The 22,724-nt window shown below is 37.3% G+C and overlaps 1 protein-coding gene across 6 annotated transcripts in view; it reads right to left on the reverse strand.

The window, feature by feature from the left end:
- LOC124168440 (transmembrane protein KIAA1109) overlaps nucleotides 1-22,724 on the reverse strand; it is a 149,988-nt gene that overhangs the window by 110,586 nt on the left and 16,678 nt on the right. For 4 of the 6 annotated variants that reach the window (XM_046546677.1, XM_046546676.1, XM_046546675.1 and 1 more), the window contains exons 12-27: nucleotides 21,984-22,139; nucleotides 21,803-21,900; nucleotides 21,532-21,695; nucleotides 21,214-21,412; nucleotides 18,222-18,344; nucleotides 17,494-17,715; nucleotides 16,658-16,855; nucleotides 10,576-10,695; nucleotides 9,311-9,868; nucleotides 7,850-8,214; nucleotides 7,176-7,385; nucleotides 5,712-5,942; nucleotides 4,710-5,196; nucleotides 1,486-1,986; nucleotides 532-720; nucleotides 330-432 (exon numbers count right to left, since the gene is read on the reverse strand). In XM_046546677.1, the coding sequence (XP_046402633.1) occupies nucleotides 330-432; nucleotides 532-720; nucleotides 1,486-1,986; nucleotides 4,710-5,196; nucleotides 5,712-5,942; nucleotides 7,176-7,385; nucleotides 7,850-8,214; nucleotides 9,311-9,868; nucleotides 10,576-10,695; nucleotides 16,658-16,855; nucleotides 17,494-17,715; nucleotides 18,222-18,344; nucleotides 21,214-21,412; nucleotides 21,532-21,695; nucleotides 21,803-21,900; nucleotides 21,984-22,139 (3,924 nt within the window). The remainder of the gene's footprint in view (nucleotides 1-329; nucleotides 433-531; nucleotides 721-1,485; nucleotides 1,987-4,709; nucleotides 5,197-5,711; nucleotides 5,943-7,175; nucleotides 7,386-7,849; nucleotides 8,215-9,310; nucleotides 9,869-10,575; nucleotides 10,696-16,657; nucleotides 16,856-17,493; nucleotides 17,716-18,221; nucleotides 18,345-21,213; nucleotides 21,413-21,531; nucleotides 21,696-21,802; nucleotides 21,901-21,983; nucleotides 22,140-22,724) is intronic. The other 2 variants (XM_046546680.1, XM_046546679.1) reach the window with 2 other exon arrangements.

Here is a 22,724-nt window from a genome sequence, read left to right on the forward strand (position 1 = left end):
ACGCAATAGTGGGAGAGACAACATAAAAAGGTGCAAAAATATGGGATGTTAGAGTGGGTCACACTCCTAGCACACCAGGAAGAGTATGCCTACAAAGCAGGCAGCATGTCTGCTAGTAACATATTCAGTTTAAAAACATAGTCTCCACTCTATTTTTATGTTGCATTCCATTTGGTATCAACATATTCTCAGAATCATTTGCAATTGTGTTAAATGAATTTAAAGTTATTTGAGTTTAGATAACATTAGCTTCCAGGTCCTCATCAGCACAGAGAGTTTTGCGAGAGTATTACAAGTTTATTGAAAAATGAAAAACTGAGAAAACTTACCGTTATAGTGAAGTTTACCATTTTCATATCTTTGGAATAAGGGCACTGTGAAAGCATCACACCCAGCAGGAAGTGAACACTGAGCCCAGTTTGAACATTTGACCTGAAATTAAATAGTTAATATAATACACCTATAAAGTTCTTATGAATACACATGTAAGAGAGAGAAAAAATTAAGAAATTAGGGGTAGGCAGGACTAACCTGAGAAAGATGGTTCACATAACAAGACATCAATAAAGGTGAGTCAATTATTGGCTTGTTCACTTGCATATGCAAGTTAACCAGAGTCATATCCTCTTGAGATGACACCGCTGATATAAATGAAGTGCTTGACACAGATTGAGAGTCCGATGATGAATCAAGACCGCTATCAGGGCGTGCATAAAGGTTCTATAACAGACCATATATTGGCATAAAAATTATGAAGAAAATCAGGATATTTTTCTCAATCGACTGATATAAGTTCTATAACTATTTTCCAAGCAAAATTTCAAGTTATTTTTCAAAGATTATATATATTTGCATACTCATGCTAGCTTGGTACAAAGCTATTTCAATGAAAGAAAAGATTTTTTCTGGGTCCCTCAGAAATGATTTCGAAACGAAACACAACTTCTTGTACTGAATGTATTATTAATATTTAGGGTAAAAACCAAAATAGCTTAATCATCCATCATATTTCAGTATTCAATACATATAGTTAATAAGAGATTGAAAAATTTATACTTTACACAATTATAGACCACATATCTCTGAGTGTACAGGGAATCCATTTCATAAGTTTCAATGTCATAAACGGCAGCAGAGAAGTAATTTCATAATTGATTCATCAAAGTGCTACACTAACAATATTAGATTAAGTGCTTGATAACACTATTAGATTGATACAAAGACTGAATAAAAATGATAAATAATAAATAAATAAGTTTCTAACCAAAAATGAACAAATTTACTTTTTACAACAGAAATAAGGGTCAGTAAAAAAACATGCAGTGATTTAATAAAGCTAACAGATTTAATTTTTACTGAATAAAGCAATATATACTTATCTTAGATGAGTTGTTAATTCATTTTTATGCTGTATAGTAGTTATCATTTATATGCTGTACGTCTAAGGTTAGTTATTCACATATTTCAAATATAAATAAACCTCACCATGAATTCAAGGGAGTCCTTCTCAGATACATTTCTAACACTAATCTCCTCACTGTCCGACATCAGGTTTGGCCTCAAAAGGATTGGGGAGGCATAGGGGATGGGAGAAGCTGACTCGCTCACCCTTAGTCTACCATCTCCACCCTCCAACATTCCAGCGATTGGAGCCTTCAACGAGTTCTCACTTTTCTGGGCTCTGTGCTCTGGAGTGTGAATCTCGTGGTCACTGCAGTGGCTCGAGAGCCTAGGATGAGTGGGCAGATGGGGCTGATTGCCACTCCTATCCACTGCAGATGAGCCGTCTCCCGCAACAGCTATGCTCATTTCGCTTGGGAATTTCCTCTCCGACGTTCCAACAGAGCGGCCCATGGGCCAAGTAACGATTCCTGAGACGTTGGGGTTTGACAACATTCCTCCGGCAGCCATCATGTTTGGATCCTCATCGGCTGAGAAGAATGCTTCCGAGTGGTTTTCACTGCTCATAGACACAGTTCTTTGTACCTAGAGCAATGAGATTTAAAACTGATAAAATTGTTGAAGGATCTCTTATCACACAGAGTGTTGAGCTAGGAAGTTTTGGCAATTTGTTTAAAATCATGGCATTTATTCTGATACCATCATTATAAATAGTACTACCAGGGAATTAGATCATTTGGTCGTTAAATAAACAGCCAATTGGTGAGGACCTTATAATCAGGTTGGATACCAGAGGGGCCCCTTACGAAGTGAATATGGCGGCTATTGTTGAGATCAAGTTTTCAGGTCAACATCAATAAGGTTTCATTATTTTATAGAGAATGTGAGAAGATTTGGCCAACATTTTGTTGATGCATTCATTAAGCTACAAAGGAAATCAACTTTACACTCTTCTGATACCAGTGACTATTTTTACATTCCAATTAATATCTTCATCCCTTGCAATGGGATTTCCATTTGCTTTTGAGACTATTGAATGTAATTTTTTCACTTTATCAACAAATTTTGCTCTTTCATTTCATAGGTTTCAGTGCCCAGATGACCTAATTCGTTGGCAGGAGTATAATCACATTCTAAAAGGACATCTTAAAAAGTGTGTGCATTTTAACTTGACAAATAAAAAAGCTATGCAAACAAAATGTAAGTTTTGGAAAATACAGTGAAAGCAGTGGTAAGGAATAAAGATGAAAAAGACAGGGAGGAACTCTTTTGCAAAAAAAAAGCATTTGATCAATCTTTCCCATGAGGTATGGCTAAGGATGTTTAGCTGCATCATGGCCGTCCCGTGGTATATTGTAACCACTGTGGCTGAAGAAGCAGATCACTGGCTTAGAGACAACAGTGGAAGCCAATGTGGACTAAAATAGAGAAAAGAACTCCATGGACAAGGATCATACAAGGAGAAGGATTACTGCAATAATCATTAGCTCAAAATAAAAATTAATGGATAGGAATCTATAGAGTTTTAGGAAGCATATAGCATTGTTTCAGACAACAACACAAGAGCCAAAGATAACCATTTCTTTACCACTCGATTCAACAAAATATACCAAATACATAAACTAAGGTAACAGTTTAGCCAAAATACATAGTATTATAAAATTTTGAAACCTAAGTCATTTGAAACGCTAAGAGAAAAATCCAGAATATAAGATAAAAACCGAGATATAGTCTAAAAACTCAAATCTCACTTGATAGGTACAAATTAGGGATGGTCGGATCGGATACCTCGGATCCAAATATCCGCGGATATTGCCCATCATCGGATACATCGGATCGAAAGTTAGGGAAGACATCGGATCTGGATCCAAAATTTTAAATAATAGCTTCAGTGGAAAGAGTTCTGATTCTCTCTACGAATGTGCCGTCGCATGCGATCCTTGTCCGAAGCCACAGGTTAGTGGTTTATCAGAAGATTTTTTTCTATTTTCATTTTCAAACCCAAGCGTAACAGTTAAGGTCCTGAGCATGTAAAGATGTTTAAAAAAAAAACAACTTGAAAGCCTATAAAAATTATTTTAATTTTATAAAAATATTAAAATGTGTATGAAAATCTAAAAATCATTCCTTTGATTGAACGTTCCCAGAGTAAACTTGAATAATTACTTCGTTTAATTGCAGGAATTCGAAAATGCATTTGCATCCGAAAATATCTGATCCGAAAGATCTGGCTCCGAAAATAATTGTAAATAACACCTTTCACCACATTTAGAAAAAATTATCAAAAAAATGATGATGTTTAAACTTCTTAGATAATTAAGGAAATATCTAAAAATTAAAAAGTATAAGTTCATCACAGATTGATGAACAATTGAAAAAAAAACTGATAGATACTAAAATTTCTCTTCTGAGCTCGAAGTCTGAAAGCGTTTAAGAAAAAGTTTTGTTTTTCCATTTCATACACAATCTATGTCCTAGGTACAGACAATCTATGGTCATAAACAGAAAATAGAATCCACCATTGGCAGCATACTCATAGCTATTGCCACCTCATTTGATGGGGAATTTTAGGAAGATGCAATACAGCAGCATCAAAAATTCATTTTTAATCCATGATTTGAACACACATCATGGAATTGGTAAAAAAGACACTTATCAGTGGTTTTAATTGTAAAAAGTAGCCAAATGATTGAAAAACCTTTCCAAGTGCAGAAAAAGTCACAATAAACACCAAAAATCCTATAAATACCGAAGAAACCAAAATTGTACTTAAAATCGTTCTTGCAAAAATCAAGGATCTTTACAGATGATTAATTTTACATGAATGCATGAATAATACAAAAACTTAAACATTCCACACTTTCAAAGGCACCTCAAAGGTTTCGAAGCTGTTTTTTCAAGAGGTAATGCCACTTCAAGCATTAAAACAAGTTGAGGTAAATTAAAAAGAGTGGAATATTTAAAGTTGTTGTATAATTGATTTAAAATGAATTTCCACAAAGCTAACTTGACAACGATTGAATTTACATGACTGCACAGCCAGAGCTACAAAAGAATAGGGTATTACTAATAATAGCTAGGACTGTTATCATGGACCATAAAAAATGTTTTAAATACTCACAAAGACATATATACATACCCACACAAGAAATTCAGATTAGCTAAAACTCAATTGCATAAAATTCAATCAATATATACCCTCATCAAAATTCACATTGAAATTTCTCTATATCCTCTCACACAACCATAAGTATACAGGCTTCACCACAAACTGTGGGCTTCCTGGCAATATTTGAAAAGAGACTCACCTTCTGTGAAATTTCAGCTTCAATCTCAGCAGCTGTAAGAGAGTGGTGGCTGTCAGATGGGTTGACGTTGGTGCCTTTGGTTTCTCGAACCCTTTGTTGTTGTGGTGGTGTGGTGACTGTCGGCTGCGGAGTGGAATGCTGCGATGGAGATGCTGTCACTGTGATAGGAGGAGGAACAGACCCTTCCTTACTCACACCCTGAACCCCAGCCACTCCAAAATAATCCACAGACAACTTTGAATCTGAGCAGCTGCTTTTAGGGACTTCTACTATGGTAGTTTCTGGTACGTCCAAACGTGAATCACTATCAAGTTTAGGAGGCAAAGCAGGGCTATCCAGAAGGCGAGAATAAGGAACATCTTTGGCTGCAGGGTTCCCACCTGTTCCAGAAACTCCCCCTCCGGCAGATGTGCAGGAGAAACGTCTTGCTAAGAGCTGTTTGTCGGCTCGACTCTGGGAGAGGGGACTAGGCGTTGAAATGCCATCTCTAGAAAGACAGCACAAGAAAACACTCTTGGTTACAAAAGAAGAGGATAAGAGTACACACAATATATATACAAATTTTTCCTGATTCCAATCATAACTTAAACATTTCAGACTCTTTCTTAGAATCTTACCACCTTTCATTGTCTTAGTAATTTAAAATAATTAAATTTAATCATTCCAAGCTCTCTAGATTGAATTATTTACAATGATAAAAGAAACAATTGTGCGCATATGACTTACTTCCAATTGCTCTCCTTTTCCAAGAAAAATGGGAAGCCAAAATTCTTTTAAATTACTGAATTTTAAAATGGTGCACAAATTAGGTTACTGTAACATAGGAAATACTTCTGAATATATGAGAAGGGAAGCTTCAAAATATATATAGATTTTGAAACATGAAAATTATATACAAAGAATCTTCACCCCCATTAGAGTACATGCAATTCACGCACAACTTTGAAGGGGGATATTTGTTTCTGATCAGCACTTGCGAGGTCTAAGTAACAGATATCTAACCTCAGAGCAACTTCTTTTTCTACCACTGCAGCGGAGTCTCCTGTTTTCTTCTTGATGGCCTCTTTGGAGGACTTCCTTGGACTGGGCTCCTGTGTTTGGGTATCCATGTCCCATCGGGACGGCTCCTGCAGGGACACATCTTGCGATCCATAAGGTGGAGTGTGGAACACCAGCTGACCTTCATGGAGGATACTCTGGCCAAAGCCAGGGTCTTTATTTGGACCATGAATTCTGAAAAATGATATTGGATTTGATTCGTAATAGGCTTATGTGTATAAGAATAATAATATGATTCTAACCTTGAGAATTCAAAAAGCAGTTTTTACCATTAGTCAGAACACAAAAAGTACTACGCTAAACAACCCAATGGGAATTTCGATAAAATATTATCCAAACACAGAGCACGAGTGCAACAAAAATTGTAAGTTAACAATACTACAGCACTCGATTCCCTTTTTCAATTCTATCAATATTCAAGATAGGAACACTATAGGTTCTCTAGGCTGCATTTTCCGGGTTTCACCGCGTCGTGGTTGCGTTGGTGACAACAGTTTCTCCTGCATTCCAGCAGGCGTCTTCAGGTCGAAGTGATTATGCCGTGTTTTGGCCGCCATTATATAGGCAGCCCAGTGGTGCAGGTTCGCCCTGATTGGTCGCCTTGCGGCCAATAGCGTGGGGGTATGGGGCGAAGAGTCTCTTCCATGTGCTGTGGAGTGCGTAGCTATCCTCTCGATTGAAATTATGAGGATGTTTGGATATTTCAATCGCCTCTCGGATGATCCTCGGGAAATATCGGGATTCTCTGGCGATAACTTTTGTTTCTTCCCAGTTGATGTCGTGTCCAGGTTCACTGAGAGTGTGCTCGGCCACAGCCGACAGATGGAATTGTTTGTTTTTCACCGCTCTTCTATGTTCTTGAATGCGGCACTTGCTCTCTTAGTCTGTCCGATGTATGACATACCGCAACTGCATTCAATTTCATAAACTCCCTCGTAGGCGTGAGAAGAGATACGGTCCTTAGGAGTCGGAAGAAGTTCTCCAGTCTTCTTAACACAGTTGAAGCGTGTTGTTACGTCGAATTTTTTGAGGAGTCTCGCGATTTTTTCACTGGTGCCAGCTACATAGGGGATTGTCGCATAACCCACTGCCTTGGGTTTCTCCGTTTTTGGACTTGGTGTCTTATTCTTGAGTTTTCTTTCTATCTTTGCGGTCCTTTTAAGGACCATGTCACTGCGGAACGCAGCGCACCGCGGAAGCCTTCGCACCAACTACTATAGGTTCTCATTTTTCTCAATTTCTCAAAGCAACAAAATATCAAAATACTGGACCCCTGTTGAAACACTATTCTTTTCACAAATCATTTTCTATTGACTCCTTCACAAGCTATTCATTTTAGGCATCACTCTGATTCATAGATAGTACACAGAATACACAGATATGCAGAATCACACAAAATATAAGTACCTGAAGGCAGCTATGTTGATTCCTTCTTGGACATCATGCCTTGACGGGGTGAAAAACCGAGGCCCATTACGGTTCATACCAAAGAAAGCACAACCACCAGTACAGCCACACTTTTTGGGTTTGGAACCAAATCTACTGCCAGAGCCACCAACTTTTCCGTCCCAAAGAAACCAAAGCTTTTTCATCTTTTCATCGTGCATTCTCAAATACCTGCAATGTTTGTGAAACATATTGAAAGGCATAAAACATTTAATTCACATGTTAAAAAATAACATACTTATAAACATGACATTTCAGGTTTTAGGTATATCTCAAATTTTGTAAATATAGGACAAATTAATCTTGAAGAAACACTAACAATTTTACTAGGAAAAAATGTAAATGCAATAGTCTTGGTACAAGGAAAGTTAAAAATGTAATGATTCTGTAGTTGTTGGCTCAACTGACTCTGACTCTGTGTAATTTTCAAGTGCTCTTTTATAATGGCACAATAATTGCCAAAACTGGTTAGAAGAACAAACATGTGGAATACTAATATGCCATAATTATTCCCATCATCGTTAAAAAATTAATTTCATATCACTGAAGTTTATAGAACATTTCATAAAAATATCCAAGGTTAACATTAAGATACATGGGAGAATACAGTGATTAAAAACTGCATTGTCTCTTACTTTTGCTGGGCCTGATATGAAGCCTCATGTAGCTGAGGAGGAGATGTTGCTGCCTCTACTATCAAAGGACCCAACGTGACAATTCCCACCTCCAGCCACATATCTGAGTTTGAGAGGGGGGTCGAAGGCTGACCACAGTCACTGTTGGTACGGTTGAGATGAGGGGGGCCCTTGGCAGGGCCTTGTGCTCCCAGACCTGTGGATGAATTGTTTCCACCAGCAGAACCAGATCCCCCACCACCACCACTGAAACCACCTCCAGTGGAAATAAACTGTCGAACTTGAATCATTGGGATCATCCCTGTCACTCCAGATTTGACATTTCTACTATGCAGGTTGCACGTTGCTATTCTTATTGGTGAAGCCTAAGTTGGACGATAATAGGGTAAAAAACATTAATCTTTCATTATTCAAGGAACCATGGACAAGCTACTGAGTCACCCACGCAAATGCACTTACAGTGCGGAAATTCCACACAGGAAAAATCATTTGCATAGACCAGGACCATACCTTGCTAGCAAAATTGTTAGGACACCAGGTGGAAATTCTGGAGGTATGAGTTTGAATGATGGTCAAGGCCAATGATTTTTCCTGTGTGGTTAATTTATGATGCTGAATAATCATTCAAAATTACAATATGTATTGTAAAAGCTCCATATAACAAGTATATAAGAGTGACAAAGTTTTCTGATGGCATTATTAAGAAGACTACATACATATTGTGAATGCATAGTCAGGAATTGATGTCATATTCATTGATGCAAAAAATTACTGAGTGCCCATTACAAGAGTCTAAAGTTACAAAGTATCCCTAAAACAATCAGCATGTGTAGGCCCCAAACATAGAAGCGTCCTCTTAATGACTAATTATCCATTCAAAATATATTATTAATGATAAATAATGCCAATTACGCCCATAAAAAATGCTTTCTTCCACATTTAAAACAAATTTCATATCTACTTTCCAGAAATTCTTGATTCCTCCTCATACGAACGAAAAGCCTAAAATATGTCTAATCAAGTTCAAATTTTGACATCTCACACCTCTTTTTCATGACCATGCTTTCAACTTTTCGTTGTTACTCTATCTGGACGTGTGTTAAAGGTATTTTCTGCGGTAGATATTTGAATATTACAAAAAAAATCAACTTAGAACATGAACAATCACTTTTTTTACTGCTGAAATGCATGCTATATGCTCAAATGAAGGATAAAACAATGATTGAATATGCCAAAAAGTAGTGCATATGCCAGGGACTCATTGTCAGCATCAGAGGCAAACAAATCTACTGATGGATATTTTCAAATTTTTATAAGCTAGCTCTACTTGCTATTAATTGAGTCAAGTTGACAATTCAGCCAGGTTAACAAAAATTACACTTTTTAAAATCAAATTGTGGTGTCAAATTAATTTAAACAAATTAACACACTTTTACCAGCTATTTAATACATCTTCCTTACCCAAATCTGAAGTGCTGTTCCACTTTCCACAATGTACAAATCAAGAGCATCGATAGCAACACGAACCATTCGATATTTAACACCTTGGTCCGCATCCCCATTTCCACATGTCTTATCAGAGTCTCCCCTTTGAAGAGAAGACTGCGTACGATTAGTAGCTGAATTATCTGCTGTACCACAACCCAAAGAAGACGAGGCACAGGAAGAAGATGAGAGGGACTGCATGGTCATCAGGGGAGGATGGAGCAAGTTTGGATTTGGCACAGTAGAGGACACTTCTGTTTTGTTTGTCCTTTGAGTTTCACTTCCAATGCCAGAGGTACTTTTGTCAGATGAAAGCATGCCAGAAACGAGAAGTGAGCCCCTGTTAGAAGGTGAACCACCAGAAGGAGGATTGGTGCCAGACTCAAAACCATGAGCAGGTGGCGTTGGCTGTTTGGCTTTGATGTTCGTTCCAGGCTTTTGCGCGACTGGTATGAAATGGGGAGATCTCAAGGTGTTTTCAGAATCTGTCAGCAGCAGTGCAAATGTTTCCAGGCTAGTGATAAGATGATACATCTGGAATGGAAAAATTACTCATCAATATTTTGAGAAAGGCATACCCAAAAAGTAAATTTCAACTCCAACAGTCTACAAGGTAGAAAACCATTGGAAACCATGATCAATTTTCAACTTCACTTAAAATCATCGATTAAATAATTACAGAAAAAATATTTTTTTACAAAAAAACTGAGAGAATCATAGATGAAAGACTACAAGATAATATAATGCCAACTTTCTGGAAATTATCTCCAGTGTGGATCGATTGAAAAGAGAATACTTATTCAAGATAGTTGAGCAGCATTGTTGAAGTTAAAGACTTCAACTGACAATGAGAACACATGGGCATAAAATATTAAAATGTAATCCTTTTCAAAAGAAATATGAGATAAAATTCAATGGCAAAAAGGAACAGTATATAGCATATCCTCCATGGCCTTTATTTTTGTATTGAACATGTTACTACTATAAACACACATTTTATATCACTTGCACTGTTGATGAATTTTCTTGAATCTCATACATTCACTTGAGAGCTAAAAAAATGAATCAATAGTTGCATACTAGCCTAAGGCATTTGTATCAATTCAGTGAAACTAGCTATGATACTATACACAAAAACTGCCATAATTTTCCATACCATTTAAAAACTTTCCTACCTTGTACCCCATTGAAGTGAATGTAAGCTAATTATGTCTGTATTGTGCAGAAAAGGATAAACTTACCTGTGGGGTGGTTAGCTTTCCATTCAGCTTCCCAAGCTGAAGTTCCAACAGCCAGGCATATTCAAGAGTTTCTTCATCCAGTGATCTTCCTTCATCACTAAACATCGCATGGCCCCTAACCTAAATTAATATTTAGATAAAGTAATTATAAGTTAACAATGTATACAGTGGTATTTTAAACTGCAGATTAAAATAATTAGAAGTGCATATGGAATTTACTGAAGTTGAGAATAACTTAATAACCTTAATAATGTAAACATCATATCCTGAAGAATGAATGCATAGGTACTCTTGGTGCATAAGTAGAGATGTGAGAATAGTATCCGCGAATACCTCGAATGCTAGAAAGTATTCAATATTCGAGATCTCGAATAATTATGCTAAAGGTACCGTCTCGAATACCTCGAATACTTTGAATTTCATGCCATACACTGTCGCACGCACGTCGTTGGTCGTTGACTCGGAAAAATGAAGAGAACTCTAGTCTTTTAGTGCATGCAGCGCTGTTTTAGGCAAGTTGACGAACTACATCAAATTTGTGGATTAGAGCGATAAAAAGAGTTTGACGTGGGGAACCGAAAATGATCGTGTGAAAAAATCTGAGATCCCAGGTTTCCCCCACCAGGAGAACCTCAGTGCCGTGGGATAGTAACTGCGTAGCACAATTCCCAAAATCCGCTACCCCCTCCATTCATCAGCCCTCAGCCCCTCCTCCGACTCTTTCCCCCTCTCCGAAATCAAACAATAGGCCCCAGCTCGCGCAGGGCTCATATTACGAAGACCATAAATCAAAAGCTTCAAAAGAAAATATCAAGTTATAGGAGAATAATAGAATCGAGTTTCACCCTTCTCTCTTTCTCCCCCACTGACCTTTTTCTGCCTACCTGCTTCAAAGTTCCACATTTCTGGAGGTCAACTGCTGCATGAGTCATCTATTAGCCCAAAAGGTGTCTAACAATTACTTTCGGCAACTGTTACACCTTGATTGGATTGAAATATTAGTAATGTGCTGTAACAATTAATTTCGAGGTTTATTTGAGTTGAGTTGGAGAATGTTGATATGAAAATAGGTGGGAGAGGAACAATGAGGCAAGTGATGGTGGACGGAGATTGTTGTGGACGGCAGGCAGAGAGGGGGAGTTGGATTGTAATAATCATGGAGAGTGGATGTGTTTTTTTTTTGCTCCCGAGTTTTAAACTATAAAACTTGTTTATAAAGCGAAATAAAATTATTTGTTAAGTTAGAAGTGAAATAAACAGATAAACGTTACATTTTGGTGCCGCAACGTGGGGCACGACTTCTCGAGAGGATCGAGACCACAGGACACCTGAAAAAGGAGTCGCAATGTAAAAGGGGGGGAATTCTAAAATGGCGGGAGTGATAAAAACACTTATCGAGCAGTGGATAGAAGATCAGGAGAGATGAGACAGCAAACGAGAAGAAAGGGACAAGAAATTAGAGGAGGCATTAAAGAATATCAACGAAGGCCTAACGGCATTCCAGTGAGGATATGGTGGAAGAATCGCCGAGCAACAGAAGAAAATGGAGGAAATATGCGACCAGATGGAAGATATGATAGCTGAAGTAGGGGCAAAGTTTGGCGAGACTGGCGAGAAATTCGAAGACTTAGATTCAAGCCAAGTGAACCTGAAGGCCGGGATTGAAGAGATTAAGGGGAAGATAGAAGAAACAAAGAAGAGGATGGTGACGACAATAAATCAAGAATCCGCCAGCAGAGGAAGTCAAGGGTGTGATTGGGGACCGCCAGGAGTCGTGTATGGAGAGAAGTAAGAGAGAGACGTGTTATAAAGAGATTGGGAGAAAGAGGAAAAGGAGGCAAAGAAAGAGACTGGAGGAAGAGATACGGCAGAACTCAAGATCGGCAGAAAGAAGAAAAGGACCCAAAGAAAAAGGAGGTGCCTACGGGAGAGAAAGAGACTGGTGGAAGGGGATACGGCAAAATTCGAGATAACACGAAATAAAAAGATAAACGTTACAGTGCGCTTAATTTAAAAAAGAATAAGATCAAACACGATGTATTTCTGACTTTATTTAAGCATTTTACGCAAGGGAATAAATGTCAAAATACGACAGAGACTTAGCATTCTGGTGAAACTCGATATCCTTGCAGCTGAGCTTCTTGGAAGTTGATGTGGTATTTTTTTCCGAAAATATATATCAAGTTACATTTTATGAGTTATGCTATAAATCTCCATTGTCACAGTCGAAGGGATATTTTCACAGAATATTTGGTTTCTCCCTGCTAGCAATTCAAACTGATCTGCTTATCTCATGAGAATTTCCAAAGATGTACTGAAAATAATTGAAGAAGAAGAAAATCTGGCGGAGAAGCGCGTGTATTTAGCAAAACGCCTTGGATTGTCCGCTAGCACTTGACAGTAGGAGTGGGGGTAAAGCGAGCTACCTGTTGAAAATAAGAAGTTGGATGAAGCCGAGTATCAGATGGGCGTGCCACTGAAATGGTGTTTGGTAGATAAGAATGTATACATAAGAGAGAAATCCATCGTAGTAGTGTAAATGCCGAGAAGGCATGCAATCATTTTTTTGTGAGGTGGTGTGTCCCCTTAGGATATTTGAAAGAGATGTTAGTTGAATCAACTATATGCCCAAATTGTTTCCATAAAATGAAAATATTCCATTAATCAGCTAATTCCTGTTTGAATCCTTTAAAGGAAATCACAATTACTCGCCAAAATCCAGGGTTTCCTGCTGAATAGACAACCTACTTAACATTCCCGCATTCATCGTTTTTTTCATCCATCCCCTTGAAAAACTATAGATCGAGGTTCCACTGTATATCTTTTTATTTATACATTCATCAAGGGAAATAGACGAAGAAACATACGTTTGATATGCTTTGTGCATTTCTAGTATTCGAGGTATTCGAAATTAGAGGTATTCGAATGTTCGAGCTATGATTTAATATTCGAATTCCATATTCGAGTTCGAGAAATCTGCTATTTGACCCACCTCTTTGCATAAGTAAATCCTTCTACATTCAAAACCATTAATTTATAAATTTGGTCACAGTTTCATTTCTCTCAGCACTTATTAACCACATAGAACCTAGAAGTGTATTTAGATATAAGAATCTTCTCCTTCCAAGTAAATTCCCTTTGCTCTATGTGCTAACCAGTGGCACTGCTTTCCATGACACAAACATGAATCACATCGCAATCAAGAAAATAGAGGAAACTATGAGGAAATAAGCCACTATCTAGTTTTCTCGGTGATTCTCTGGCATTAAATTAAGCTACCTACCACAACCACCATCCATTCTGCAAGTCAATACAACTTGGAACCATCTACAACGTCAAAAAGTGCATTAAATTTCATTTGATGGATACTTAAACTGATCAAAATGGCAGGTATTCCTCCTTGACTAATGGCAAATAATCCTTGCAGAGTCACCACCTTACTGTGTTCCCAGAAGCCTGTGGCCATGGATACAGCAACAAACTAATGATGCAGCCAAAATTTGCCATTTTCCCCAGGAGAAAAGAGCCATTTTCCGTTAGAGAAAAAACTAATTTCCATCAGAATGTATATACATATGTCGCTACAAATAAAATGCACTTCCTGTGGTTATAGAAAGTTACAAATCAGTAAATATGAAGAAATGGGGATTTTAAATCATCATGAAGATAAGCCTCCACGATTCCCCAGAGTTCTGTTATGCTTGCATTTTACTAAATTGTTGACAGATGTTTTTCCATACAAGATATGAGATTAAAACTCACTACAAGCAGACATAGATGACCAGAGCTCAAATTCGATAGCTATAAAATGACTTCCTTCTTAGTTATAGGTTAATGAAGTTGGTTCTTCCCTTGGACTCCCCTAAAATGAGTACTTTCTTCATTACAGCTGAGTTAAAGACCAATATAATAGGTTTTTAAAGCTAGGGTTCAGCTAAAGAAAGCAGAATTGAAAATGGAATATTACGATGGAGTTTGATTTTCTGTCCCCTTTCTTCATATACATAGTTACATATTTACATAGTTCCAAACACAAAGGCATATCATTTCTGCACCAACAATAGTTAGTAGTTGCAGCTAACTTCTTTGAAGATTGGCTTCAACCTGAATAATAAGGGACTAGAGAACCATAACCAACAACCAAAACCAAAGGTGAGAATCAATTCAGAACCAAAATGAAAATAATAGGCCTCACCCATCCTGGATCAAATCCCACACATAAACCTGCTGCAGATGTAGCATCAATATTCTCAAGCCAATTTTTCTTATTAAATATTATCAAATTGAGGATGGCCAAGCAATATTCCAAAGTAATGAGGAGAACTACATATACGCAATCTTTAACTTATCGATAAAAGTATTAAAGATTCAACCACGAGAATATGTGATAAAGGAAGAGACTAGAGATGGGTCAAATAGCAGATTTCTCGAATTCGAATATCGAATTCGAATATCGAATTCGAATATTAAATCATTGCTCGAATATTCGAATACCTCGAATACTAAATGATGAATGCTGGAATGTTTGACTTGGTTGCCTATGCAGCAGGCAACACAAGATTTTGGGGAGTAATTTTGATTTCCTTTAAATGATTCGAACAGGAATTTAGCTGATTAATGAATATTTTAATTTTATGGAAACAATTTGGCATATAATTAATTCAACTAACATCGCTTTACCCCCACTCCTGCTGCCAAGTGCTAGCTGACAATCTGAGGCATTTTGCAAAATACAAGCTCTTTTCCACCGGATTTTCTTCAATTATTTTCAGTCCATCTTTGGGAGTTCTCACGAGATAAGAAGATGAATTGGAATTGCTATCAGGGAGAAACTAAATATTCTGAGAAAATATCCCTTTGTCTGGGACTGTAACAATAAAGATTTATAGCACCACTCATAAATTGTAACTTGATATATGTTTTCGGAAAAAAATACCGCATCAACTTCCGAGAAGCTCTGCTGCTCATATCGAGTTTCGCCAGAATGCTAAGTCTCCGTCGTATTTTGACATTTATTTCTTTGCGTAAAATGCTTAAATAAACTCAGAAATACATCGTGTTTGGTCTTATTCTTTTTGAAATTACGTGCACATTACTAATATTTCAATTCAATAAAGGTGTGACATCAATTGACGAAAGTCATTCTTAGACACCTTTTGTGCTAATAGATGACTCATGCAGCGGTTGACCTCCACAGAAATGGGGAACTTCGAAGCTGGTAGGGAAAAAAAGGTCAGTGGGGGAGACCCCGAAGGTAGAAGGGAGGGCCCGAAACACGTTTCTATTGTTCTCGTGTAACTTGGTATTTTTTCGAAACTAAGGTCTTCGTAATATGATCCCTACGCGAGCTGTGACCTTTTTTTTATTTCGAAGAAGAGGAAAGCTTCAGAGGGGGGGCTAGTGCTGAATGGAGAGGGATACCCGATCTTGGGAAATGCGCTAATGTAAGTATCCCACGGTACTCACACAGCAGTTGACATCCAGAAATGGGGAACTTCGAAGCAGGTAGCCAGAAAAAGGTCAGAGGGTGAGAAAAGGGGGGAAGCGTGAAACACGTTTTTATTGTTCTCGTAACTAGATATTTTTTTCGAAGCAGGGGTCTTCGTAATGCGATCCCTGCGCGAGCTGGGACCTTTTGTTTGATTTCGGAGAAGAGGAAAGTGTCAGAGTGGGTGAGGCGAGTGCTGAATGGAGGGGGATAGCGGATCGTGGGAAATGCCCTAAGGTTGCTATCCCACGGCACTGAGGTTCTCTTGGTGGGGGGAATCGGGGATTTTAGGATTTTTTCACCCGACCATTTTCGGTTCCCCTCGACAAACTCTTTTCACCGCTATAGTCCACGAATTTGATGTAATTCGTCAACTTGAGTAAAACAGCGCTGCGAGCACTAAATGACTACAGTTCTCTACATTTTTCCGAGTCAACTACCAACGACGTGTGTGCGACAGTGTATGACGCGAAATTCAAAGTATTCGAGGTATTCGAGTATTCGCGGATACTATTCGCACATCTCTAGAAGAGACATATATAAGCAAAATATCCCTCAGAGAAATAGAACCGTATAAGAGGTCAAATACATTACCTGCAGACCAGAAAGCATCAGATGGCCTTGGTCCAAATGTGAGTCTTTAGCCTGTCTAGATGCCAAGTGGTCACATGATAACAATGTAGCAGGTGAGAGAAGTAACTGCAGTTTTGTTTCTCGATAACCTTTTTTCATTTCAAACCCAAATCTTTCAAGAAGAATGACAGGACAAGCAGGATCATTTTCTCCACAGTTCTGGAAAGAAACTCCATATTGATATACATGCTCAGCCAAATACCAAATTGATAGTTAGAAATATATTTATTGTTCAGGAAAAATAATCCGCTATAACAAAGATAATATAATACCGTTTGCAGGCACATTAATTACAAAATAGATAATTACAATATTGACAAATTTTTACTTTTTCGAAAATTCTATTTATAATGCTTTTCCATTTCATAATACAACAAAAGCATGAAACCTAAGTAAAGAAATAGCAAATGGAGCTATGCACCAAGCCAGATTTGATACAAACACAAATAAAAATCTTGTATTCTTAACTCAACAAATAAAGAAAATGCTACAGCAAAAAAGGGAACCATTATAACAAGAACAGAAATTTGAAAAAAAAAGTAGACCAACTCATTATTCCAAAGACAGTAAATAATCATAATATTTTAGAATAAATTAAATTCCACAAAATGAAGTCAATTACTATAAATTGACTTCATCTTGTGGATTCACATTCTTTATATTAATTTTGTGATTCCACAAACTTTTGGAAAATAGTTTTTGATCACATGGTGATGAAATCCTCAAAAATCATAATAATTCCAAATTAAATTAGTGGCTGACTTTTTTGAAAGTCAAGGTTAAAGACAAAAGTTTACCTTGACTAAATGTGCCTGAACATCATGGAGAGTCACAGATACAGCAACTTCAAGTGGGCGGTATAGGCGTGGATCAAATGGTGGCTGTTTTCCTAAATCATCCTCGTCATCATCTGTCATTCGCCCACCAGCGCCAGTACTGCCCCCTGAGGACATCCCTGCTGATGCACTATGAGACTGCTGCATGTCTGTAAATGTCTGGTCATCACCAAAAATGTTTTCCTGAAACAAAAAATAAAATAATTGCAACAGGACTCCTTACATTTACATATTTTCTATTTTCCTGAATGAATAGCATGAATATCGAAATATTAATGAAATCCAAAAAAGATATTGAATGTTACACAACACTTATAAAAATCATGGAGCCAATTCCACAAATTTAATCCACTTAATTCATACACAAAAAACTTTAATTTGACATTGAACTCGGTAGATATAACAATACAAATAAATATGGCTACTTAATGAAAAATGAAAATATGATAAAATATAGCTGAACATTTCATTTAAGATGTAAAAACGTACCCTCAATTTGAATAATTTCCCTCTGATCCCCCCAAAACTTCGTCTAAGGTACAAAATATCAAAATGAATACCGTACCCCATTATTTGTCACAAAAATAAAATTGCTAACTCTTTCATGAAAAAATTATGCTAAAAATATAATTTCCTCAGGAAATGATTTCCTAACTATTGCATAGATTGAAGGTGAAGAAAGCACATACCTTGAGGTGCATGAAGTTTCTTAACCATGAGCCATACACAATTAAAACAGATGGGCTGAGTTCTAATTCCAAGGAAACCTTGTCCGGTGGTAGAGTAGTTGGATCAAAAGTCTGAGAGCCATCCTGAAATTAAAATAATAAAGGAAAGTAGACAAAGTGAATAAAATTTTATCACTGAGTTTGTTCATAATCAACTCTAACTAAAACTATTTTAGCTCCTTTTGCCACCCCTCTAATGAATTGAGAAGTAGCTATAAATAAAATAAAATAGATAATTACAAGAAAAATCGCATTTCACATTAGAATCATTAATGATACCACGTTGGAAGAGAGAACACATCACAGAAGGTAAACTTGAAAGGAAATGCAAATTATGTAACGTGAACATATGAACATTAAAAGTTTCATTTAAAAATACCACATACATATTTAAAAATTTTCAAACAAAACAAATGTGGTACAATAAACATGCATTTTCACTGATGTGATGAGGTCCCAGAACAGAGAGAAAAGGTAAATAAAAATCACACAGGTACTTACATTAATAACAGAGTAACCATTGAACAAGACCATTTGTTAAAAAATTGTCACTCATGGATGATATCAATGTAGCACTGTGAACACAGAGCTGATTATTATTGGCCCGCTAACTCATTAACAACACAATTCAGTGATATGCTGTCCTTACTGGTAGCTAAACTAAAATAAGCACCTCTTACCTAATTATTTGCATTTATAAACCTCATTTCTCCTCCATTCTCCATCCACCAGGAACATGTCAGGGACACAAATTGTAATTTTTATGGTAACTGCTTTAAATTAAGCACAAACAACAGAAGTTTATACCCTATTTCCGAACTGTTGGCGGCTGGGCGGTAGAGAGCTAGAAGCACTGCTCCTTTCACCTCACCTTTCCCCTCCATTCCCTTCCCTTTTCCCCTCCATCCGGGCAACCAACGTTGCCAGTCCGTGGAAATAACTGTTCGTGAGGCAGTACGAGCACAATCTCCCCAGAATACATTTGGCAACACTGTGACCTGGAGAGCGATGTTCACTGCATGAAAGTCGGAGACTGCGGCCTTCTACACACTTTCACCTGCCACTCTCATGTGATTGGCTAGAGGAGGGGGTGGATCTTGAGCACTTGCAAGGTCACCCGCCATCAGTTGGGAAAAAGGGTATAAAATAGCTAAAATCAAGAAAGATTAGATCATGTTCCGGGATCAGAATGGACTTATTCAAGGGCTAGTCAGAAATTCACTTAAGGCAATGAGATATTTTCAGTTATTAACCTTTGTCTTTGTGATTTGGAACGTGATTCACATCAGTAAAAATGAATGCATGTACATATATTTTAACATATACGTTCAATGGGGAACATGCACAATTTTTTTAAAGTACTGGAATAAGAAGGCCTCTACCTCAAATGTACTCGCCGAAAATTTTGCGTGTAAATAATGCTTTTAAGCTGAGTTATGGGTCTTTAAAATTGATCTTCATCGGCTGCTTGAAAACACGATGTCATCGGGTCGTGACGTCACGGCACGGTATCCACTGATGACAGACTGAGGAAGTGGATAGAAAATCGATCTACGAGGGCTCAACTGCAAATTTGGGGAGATTTGGAAAGATTAAATGAAAATAAGTTGGTTGCAGGTTGTGATCTACATTGGACACCCACATCATTTGGTTAGTGGAATAAGTGTATTGCAGCATGAATATTCAATAGACAAACGTGTGAAAACCATATGTATTGTATTTAGTGCCCCACTACTCAAGTACCTCTATTTTCTCGGAAAAGGTGTTTGCTTGTGCCCCAAAGGACAAAAATAAGAGAAGAAAGTGGTTGATGACCTACGGAATGGAGTTAAATACCTTATTTACATTGTCAACGGGATATTTCTCAACGTAAGTACACTCTTGAATCAGGGATACAGTATAGGGTTTTATCAAATCGCCTGTATTTCTCTGATGCCCACAAAATTTAAGATGTATCACTCATTTCACCTTGTAAATAACCCTAGAAATGTACCTAATAGTCCACCGATTGTAGGATTATATACATAAAGTAAGGTGGCTATTCATGAGAATAAATACTAATTACGATTAAACCACAGGGAAAAATTAGGAGTATACGAGAAATATGTGGCTTTTGGTAAGGTTAACTAAGTATTTTCTGTTGTGATGCCCATAAAGTTCGCTGCATGTCAATGCCAAATCTAAAATTTCGTCTCGTTTCTGCAGGGGGTTTCTGTTCAAAAACAGGAACTTGAGTAAGTACAGCGTAAATAGTACTTGAAACTTATTTCTGTGTCAATCAAATACCTTTTTCTACCTTTTCATGATCATTTGGATCTCAACTTCGGCCGTTTAGGGAAAACTATCTAAGTTTCGCATGGTAGATAACTAAGTAAATGCATTAGGAAGATTTTCAGCTAGCAGTGGATGTAATAAATCTTAATGGACAATAAATAAAAATTTAAAAACGCTCGTCAAATAATTTTCACTAATCGCAAATTTACCTGCCTTATTTTACTCCCGCATCGCGCTGGTGACGAAGCAATCACTGTTTTTCAGAAAATCAGCCGCCATAAGGTAGTCGACCGAAAGTAAACTGAGGTCTTTTGCTTTCTTCAATCCCTTTTAAGTAAATTTGTCCTTTTCTGAACTACTACAAAGCTCGACGAAGATTTTTACTTCGATATCTTCCATTGAAGGCTCTACCACTCTTCTCTCTTAGCAAAGTGAATGGCGTACCGTGCGATGACGTCAGAAGGCGTTTCAGGTCACGTGACTTCAAGCGATATTTGATGCATTTGAGCATGATGAAAAAATTTCATGCATGTTCCCCATTGCGAGTTTGATGATGTTGTTTGCCAAGTCCAATTGGATACTCCACCGGTTAAATTTCTAAGTACTTAGACATTTGGTTTTGGCTAAGATGTGAAAAAATGTTTCCAAGTATGGATTATCACTAGATTTTAAAACTAACTTGAACATGCTGTGCAGCCCACTGAAGAGGAGACTTTCGAGGAGCTCTTGGGAACCGCATAGGTGAAAGTAGAATTTCCTCTTTCTCAGGAGTTGTGATGTCAGCTTGAGGTGGAGGTCCAAGAGGAGGGGTAGGATGATAAGTATAATTGATGCTCAATGCCACAATTTGAACCGACCAGCAATCAACCCAGCCAGCACTATTGGTTATGAGAATGGAGAAAATTTCCATTATTCAACACATTCCATAAAATTAGTAAATAATGTTAAATAAAGAATAGAAAATAGTAAATGAGGGACATTTCAGAAAACGTCTCACCTTTTCTGGCACACATTACGCCATTTATGGGCAGTTTCTACCCTTTTATTGCCAGATTTACCAACATCTCTCCCCAATATTTTGGCGTTTTTATCCAAAGCTAACAGTACACTCTGGCTGGAAAATACTTCCGGTAAATATAAAGCTAAGTCAACACTTTCACCCTGAAATTTGGAAGTTTCATCACAAAATGAGACGAAAATTATAATTAAGCAATGCACTTTAAGTAAATTAAAGCTACTTCCTATTATAATGAAATATAAAAGCATACCTGTATCCAGAATCGGAGTGGCACTGTCTGAGGTAGAAAATCAACAAATGGGAGATCAAAAGACAAATCAAAAAGATCCCCACAGAAAGCAATGTGTGCTGAAAAAAATATTAATAGAATTAAATCTCATGTGAGTTAATGAAAATCTCTGATTCTTGATGAAATAATTTTTATTACTCACCATTTTCTTGATTCTGAGAGGAGCAATCAATCCAATTGTATTCATTGCATACTGAGATAACTTCAAACTCCTTTAAAAGTAAACTCAGCTTCCACGTGTATGGAACGAAGTGTATGATATCAGGACGTGCTTTGCTGGCCCAGTCATTGACCATATCTAATAAATATAAACGATCATTAGTTTATTTGATATAATAATAATAATAATAATAATAATCTTTATTCATCCACGGCGAGGATTGGCCCTCACAGATGTTGTCAAGTTATCGTATACAACACATTTATAAAAACATTCAATACAACGAAACATTACAAAACATGTACATTGGATCAAAACATTAGAAACACATACATTACAAAGATTACATTTATAATAAAAGAGAAGAAAAGTGCAGCTCAAAATATTCATGAAATGAGTACAGTGGATAATTGCACAGCCACTTTTCCAGCACATTTTTCAGTCTTGTGATGCTCACTGATCTGGCTTTGCTGGGTAATTTATTAAATAATTTTACTCCCAAATTGTCAGACTGGTTGTTGGTCTTAAACAGCCTACAGTAATTAATATTTAGGCTATTTTTAGCCCTAGTGTCATGAGAGTGGATGGTGGATCGTATGGGGTAGGTTTCTAAGTTATCTTTAATGTGCACAATGCTGCGAAACACAAAGAGGCTGTAGATGGTGAGGATATGAAAGTTTTTAAAAATTGGCCTGCAGTGGTCATGGGGCCCAGCACCACTCA

This window comes from Ischnura elegans, chromosome 11 (genome assembly GCF_921293095.1).
Source record: "Ischnura elegans chromosome 11, ioIscEleg1.1, whole genome shotgun sequence".
NCBI lineage: Eukaryota > Metazoa > Arthropoda > Insecta > Odonata > Coenagrionidae > Ischnura > Ischnura elegans.